This window comes from Amia ocellicauda, chromosome 7, assembly GCF_036373705.1.
Source record: "Amia ocellicauda isolate fAmiCal2 chromosome 7, fAmiCal2.hap1, whole genome shotgun sequence".
Lineage (NCBI taxonomy): Eukaryota > Metazoa > Chordata > Actinopteri > Amiiformes > Amiidae > Amia > Amia ocellicauda.
The window spans coordinates 37,867,099-37,874,170 of record NC_089856.1 but is presented as its reverse complement, the minus strand read 5'-3'; the positions used below and the strand labels follow the sequence as shown (position 1 = coordinate 37,874,170).

The 7,072-nt window shown below is 37.2% G+C and overlaps 1 protein-coding gene across 1 annotated transcript; it reads right to left on the bottom strand.

Moving 5' to 3' along the window:
- Positions 1–1,388: 1,388 nt before the first annotated feature.
- On the bottom strand, positions 1,389–5,374 carry LOC136754133 (extracellular calcium-sensing receptor-like). Its single transcript, XM_066710463.1, has 6 exons — positions 5,172–5,374; positions 4,711–5,002; positions 3,388–4,191; positions 2,966–3,193; positions 2,698–2,821; positions 1,389–2,302 (listed from the first exon to the last, which is right to left on the bottom strand). Exons 1-6 carry the CDS (start codon positions 5,372–5,374, stop codon positions 1,389–1,391), a joined length of 2,565 nt encoding a protein of 854 aa, XP_066566560.1.
- Positions 5,375–7,072: the final 1,698 nt, after the last annotated feature.

Below are 7,072 nucleotides of genomic sequence, written 5' to 3'. Positions count from 1 at the left end.
ATGAGGCAGGTTTTCCATTATATAGATAGAGAGAAAAGCGCCACCGGAAATCTGTTACTTCCATAATGCACCATTTTGGGTAAAATGGATATTCCAATGTGAAATAGGTGGAGTTGACTATCTTGTTTAAATAAAGGATCTTTGCTCTCCACAATCTTTGCTGCACCTTTTCTGTCCCCTCCAACATCAAATCTCAAACTGGTAGGTTCTGGATTAATAACTATATATATTGTTATTTACATTGGGTTTAGACAATTAATGCTTTGGTGCTATAAACTCCTTAATCTCTATGACCAGTAGAAAATAAAGAATTACCATAACCCCATTGTCTCCTTGTTTTAAAGAGTTGTATTAACCCATGAGCCTGGCTTGACCAGGTGGTTACAAAATGAAGGCTGTAATTCAAGTGCTTTTTTCTGATTATTTTTTAATAATACAAATGGAAATGTGATGTTAATTATATTAGTAACCCCTTGACAAATTAGAATAATTATATAAAAAGTTTTGGAAATCAAGAACAAACACACAAAAATACAATGCAATTCTTGAAGCTTTATGATCTTGAAACTGTATGACAGGTGGAAACATCTTGGGGAGGCCTTCATGGAGCAGTAGATTGATAAAGCTTGATGATGATGATTTTAAATCTATCTATCTGTCTATCAATATATACATATCATCAGCAGCCTGCAACAGTCTTTTATGTGGTCTTCTTGTTATTCCTAGCATACATCTTGCCTCTTTGTCTTGTTCACTGTTTCTGTAACATGTTTGCATTCAGTGACCAAAAGTCATTAGTGAGCAATGGTAGTAGGCATTGATCATATATATATATAATATATATATGGCAGGGAGGGGGTTAATAGTCCGTCCCTGACTGCTCATGGACTGCAGGTGGTTGGGGTGAATGATCAATTAAGGTCAATCAACACCTGCCACCTGCTATAAGGAGGCATCTGTCGCCTATTAGGAGGTTGGAGAGAGAGAGAGAGAGAGAGAGAGAGAGAGAGAGAGAGAGAGAGAGAGAGAGAGAGAGAGAGAGAGAGAGAGAGAGAGAGAGAGAGAGAGAGAGAGAGAGAGAGAGAGAGAGAGAGAGAGAGAGAGAGAGAGAGAGAGAGAGAGAGAGAGAGAGAGAGAGAGAGAGAGAGAGAGATGCATGTGCTACTTTATTTGGATAGCATTAATACACAGTGAAGACATGGTCCACCCTGTGTGTCTTTGTTTGTTCGGTGTATCTTTTTGGTTGGCCCTCATGCCTGTTTGATTTGTGTTTAGTTAATAAAATAATAGTTTTTGTTACCTGTGGTCTGTCTCTGAGCCTCCATTCCTGGCCACCCCACCACAATATAGTATACAAAATGTTGCATGGATTGCTGTGTTGTTCAATATTAAAGTGATTTTGAGGGCATTTTGCCCATCAAATGCTTTTTGGTATTCTTTTCTGGTTTTAATAAAATAATGTAACATTTGGGTAAAAAAATACAGAAAAGCAACCCAAAACTTGAAGCTAAAATTGCAAATATCTCCACTGCTACAGTGAACTTTCCAGGAGAGCTGATATAAGCTGGGATAAAGGTGATCCAGACTGCACAGAATATGAGCATGCTGAATGTGATGAATTTGGCCTCATTGAAGTTATCAGGAAGATTACGAGCCAGAAAAGCCAACACAAAGCACATGGCAGAGAGGAGTCCAATATACCCTAACACAGCATAAAACCCCACTGCTGATCCTACATCACACTCTAGAATGATTTTTTCCTTGTAGTATTTTGTATTTTGTTTTGGAAAAGGAGGTGAAATTGACAACCAAAGAACACAAATCAGGACCTGTATGAGGGTGAAGGCAAGAACACTTAACCTCTGCCGTGTGGGCCCAAACCATTTCATAATATTATTGCCGGGCAGTGTAGCCCTGAAGGCCATTAACACCACTATTGTTTTCCCCAGAACACAAGAGATGCACAGGACAAATGTGATGCCAAATGCTGTGTGGCGCAACATACAGGACCACTCAGAGGGCTGGCCAATGAAAGTAAGTGAGCAAAGGAAACACAGAGTTAATGAGAAGAGCAGGAGGAAACTGAGCTCAGAGTTATTGGCTCTGACTATTGGAGTATATCTGTACCAGAAAAAAATAATTGTTGCTGCTATGGTCAGACAAGCTCCAAATATAGAGAATATTACTAATACAATTCCCATTAACTCTTGAAAAGAAAGAAATTCTACAGTTTTTAAGAGACACAGAGTTTTTTGTTCATTGGATCTATATTCTGTAGGGCACTTAGCACAATCCATTGAATCTGAAAGTAGAAAAAAGTAAATTACGTATCACTCAATAATAATAAACATTAACAATAGCACTGCATGGAAAAGGTGATATATGAATAATACTTTACATAAAACACAAGACCAAGGACTTTGACTTTGTAATGGAAACATACATATTAAACAAAAATTGAATATGCAATATAGATCAAAAACATTATGCTGTTATGTATATTGTTATTCTTTAATACCTGTTATGTCATTAATTATCTCAATTACATTTAAAATACCTATATCAATACATATGGATTCAGTAAATAATAAATATTCTACACTTATATGCAAGTTAATACATTCATATTTTTCATATTTTTTGCCTTTTCATTTGCTAGTCTGTTTTAACTGATTACCTCTCTCACTTATTGCTTACCTGTTGTATTACTGACTTCTCCCTCAGCACATGGAATGCAGTCAAAACAGCAGATTGGCTTTCCTTTGACAATTGCCTTACGAGTCCCTGGAAGGCAGCTCTCACTGCAGACTGACTTTGGCACCTAAAACACAGAGCTACAAAGTCAGATCTAAATTACAAAACAAAGCAAGATTTAAAAAAAGAGTACACCACATATAATTATTTTGTTTTATATGTATGTCTGTGAATTCTTTCTTTCTTGTGTTTCAGCCAGCATGAATATTACCTCATCCCGATCACCAGCCCACACTGCACTGACTTCATTCATTACAAATCTCTGTCCATCCTGTAAGGAGGCATCATATAGCCCGATAACTTTAATTGTTGCGATTCCCTCCTTCTTTAGCTGCCAATTCACTAATGCATATCGTGCTGCTGGATCCCCATTTTCATCAAAATACACCTTCTCTCCATTTGAGATTGTGAAGTTAACTTCCTTCAGGTAATGTGATACCTACATAAAAAAGTAAATATCATTCACTACAATATATTCTTCTATATATTATTACTTCTAACATGTAGATGTATACAGACAGCATATTAAATGCAACACCTTCCATTCTTATTGAAATGAGGAATATGTAACTGATATGAACTTACATTACATTTACTGATATACTTAAATATAAAGATATATATTGTATTTACCTGCCAGGGTTCTGTCTTGTTTTTGTTTGCACATGTTTTATTTTGAAAAGGTCCTTGTCCGTTTTTGCATGAAAACAGATGATGTAATGAGTGGGCTACAGCATACACTGCTTTATACACATTGTTTAGTATGCCCATGTCTGAGAAATCAGTGTATTCGTTTTTTATTTCTTTCAAATTCTCTGTCCATTTGCATGGATTACTATTTCCACCAGTTAGGCTGCAATTGAAGGTACTTTCCCAAAACTGATTGAAGCCAGTGTTTCCAGGTGTGTCTGATGGATGGGCATTTAGAAGGAATTCTTTTAGGCCTGGTATTTTTACATTTGGAAATGTCAAGCCAATTGACCCATGTAGCACTTTGTAATTTTCCGATGATGCCAGGTACGTCTCAGTAATCCATGCCTCACTGCCCACCCACTGGAGGCCTGTGACATTCTGGATCAACAGTTCTTTAACCAGCAGAACCAGATCTGTTCCAGATGCAAAAGCAACTATTACCTTTGATGAAGATTTCTTAATAATGTCTACGACTTTCAGGAATTTCTCTCTAGGATTAGTTCTATAAATGGCCTCTGAATAGTCAATACAAATCCCCTCCTGCTTAGCAGCTTGTATAAAAGTAGCCATCCCATTGTTGCCATAATCATTATCAGTCCTAATGGCCCCAACCCAGGTCCATCCAAAATGCTTGACAAGCTGTGCCAGTGCTCTGCTTTGGTAATAATCACTTGGGATTGTCCTGAAAAAGGTGGGGAACTCCTTCCTGTTACTGAGGCATGCACAGGTAGCAAAATGACTGATCTGTATGAGAGAAAAGGAATGTAAAATTACAATAAATAAGTGTATATTTGAGCATTTACAGAAACTATTTACAAAAACTATTAAATGTACAATAACATTAAGATTCTTGTCAAACATTCAATTTTTTTATATTTAAATGCTTAAAAGCGGGATACATCCTGTTTAAGCAGAATTATAGTCCTTCTTCAGGGTTAATACTTTATTTTCATTAATTGATTATTTTCTCTTAATCAAATCAAATAATATTACTCGATTTTTCCTTCTTTCATTTTAAATGTACTACATAACACATTCTGATCAAAATAATATTGATATTTAATAAGGGCTTCAGGTTTTTTGATTGACTAAATGTGTGCTCACACACAGTCTCCCTGCCCCTACACACACACTATATATACATATATGTATATATATATATATATATATATATGAGAGAGAGAGAGAGAGAGAGAGAGAGAGAGAAATGTAGACACAGATTTAACTATTTTTTTTATCTCAATAACCTTTTTTTTTTCTCACCACTGGTATTCCAAAGGGTCCAACAGTTGTTGCAATTCCTATTGTTGGTGTGGAACTAGAGTGTCCTATGATTGCATGGACAGTAGATGCTTTGGTGCAGGACTCATCTGACAGATTTTTTTGCTCCATGTTCATTAAAGCCAGTGATGCTTTTATAGACAAACTTACAGTGCGACAGGAATCATATATTTTATAGCCCAAGGAAACATTTGGAAGAATATCTGACCTGTTATTTATTTCTTCAATAGCAAAGATAATTGTTTGAGGATACTGCAATTCTATAGGACGTACACTGTAGGCAAAATGCATTGATTAATTTCACAAATTCATACAATTAATATTAAGATAATGAGAATGTTTATACATAATAATCATATTGCTACTAATAAGTAGTAATATTAAGTTCTAAAAGATTTATTTATATATATATATATATATACTATTTTATATTTATCACTTACCCTTCACATTTTATGCGCCCTGGGTTGGCTTTAAATTCTTGATTCACAATGATGGGATTCACATGCAATGAAAAAACACCTCCTATAATGATGTCGCCTTCTTTTGAAAACTGAGGCAGGTCTTGTGTTCCATAATGCTGACAAACTGGCTTTTCAGCCCTTGTGACAAAAGCAATTAATACTATTTCTGCCAGCAGCAACATTGATAACTGTTTCTTCTTCCCCGTCTAGAGGAATCGTACATTAGTCCAAAGTGCTTTTATAGTGCAATGCAAATCTCATGTGCATAAATTAAATGAAGCACTAAAGTATTAATTCTCAGTGGTGACATCAGTGCTTTAATCTCCTTGAGCAATAAGCCATGAAGAATTACTTCACACTATTAATTCACACTCATAGCTGATTAAGTGCTCATGGAAATTAAATTTGGTTAGTTGCATCCTTAAGTTACAATGGAAGTTAGTTGCATATACTAAATATTAAAACAGCAAAGTTTAAGAATATAGGGCTCTGAATTGTCTAAGCCATGGCCAATCAAAAAAAGTTGACCACTATGCCCAGATTAAATCCATTTTAAACTGGTTTCAAATCTCATTTATATAGAATACACATCACACCAGAGGAACACATTTCTCAGCTGACGAGTCCTTTTAAGGTCAAGGTCCACAATGACACATCAAAAAATTACTGGGTTGCCTCACAAGCGGCTCAGTCGGTAAAAGGCACTCGTTCAGACTGAGCCCTAGTTTGAATCTAGTTTGCATAGAGTAAAATAAGTATTTTTTAACACAATATATTGTACATGCAGCATAACACATTTTTAAAATACTGTCGAAATAAGTGAGAAATGAGTGGTACCCACTCCCCCCCAGAAGATGGAGGTAGTTATAGTAGGGGACTCAATTCTTAGAGGTGTAGATCACACAGTGTGTTCTAGTGACAAGGAGACCCGCATGGTATCTTGCCTGCCTAGTGCTCAGGTTGCAGATCTCCCTAAACTAGTAGACAGGCTACTGGCCAAAGCCGGGGGGAATCTACTGGTCATGGTCCACATTGGAACCAATGACATAGGTAAAGGTAGGACAGAGGTTCTGCCAGACAAATTTAAAGAGTTAGGAACAAAACTAAAGAGCAGAACCTCCACGGTAGTTTTCTTCGAAATACTTCCGGTACCACGTGCCAGGCCAGGGAGACAGGCAGAGATTACAAAGTTTAACACGTGGTTGAAAGCTTGGTCTAGGGAAGAGGGGTTTAGGTTTATGGAGCATTGGTCTTTCTTCTGGGATAGATGGGACCTGTACAAACCGGACGGTCTACATCTAAACAGAAGGGGGGCTAATGCATTGGGAGAGCAGGGCAGTGTGCAGTGAAATTGAGAATCATTTAAACTAGGAACCATGGGGGCAGGGAGCTCTGACAAAGGGAGATGTTCCTCTAAGGAAAGAAAACCAAGTGAAACTGCTAGTAGGAAAGTCCTGAAATGTTTGTACCTCAATGCCAGGAGTATAAGGAACAAGATGTTAGACTTGGAAGCCACAGTGCTAGCATGTGACTATGATGTTGTAGGAGTGAGAGAAACATGGCTTACAGAAAATGATGGGGATGAATACAAGTTGGAAGGATACACACAGTTTAGGAGAGACAGGCAAAATCGAAGAACTGGTATTAGATCCCAGTAACGGAACAGAATCTTTGTGGGTGAAACAAGAGATCTGGAGGATTAGCGGTAGGAGTGTGTTACAGGCCACCAAACTCAGATATTCAGAAAGATGTTGCATTGTACAGTGTAATCAGGACTGCATGTAGCAAGGATGTGGCTGTTATAATGGGGGATTTCAATTTCCCAAACTTAGACTGGGAAAGCCCAATGGGGACTACAGAAGCAGAAATAGAAATGGTTG

Excerpts from the sequence above, each read along its gene's own strand:
- LOC136754133 (XM_066710463.1), bottom strand. The coding sequence starts at position 5,374 with ATGTTGCTGCTGGCAGAAATAGTATTAATTGCTTTTGTCACAAGGGCT. Across the intron at positions 2,822-2,965 it reads GGGCTGGTGATCGGGATGAG|GTGCCAAAGTCAGTCTGCAG; the intron begins GTAATATTCATG and ends TCTGTGTTTTAG. Across the intron at positions 2,303-2,697 it reads AGAAGTCAGTAATACAACAG|ATTCAATGGATTGTGCTAAG; the intron begins GTAAGCAATAAG and ends TTCTACTTTCAG.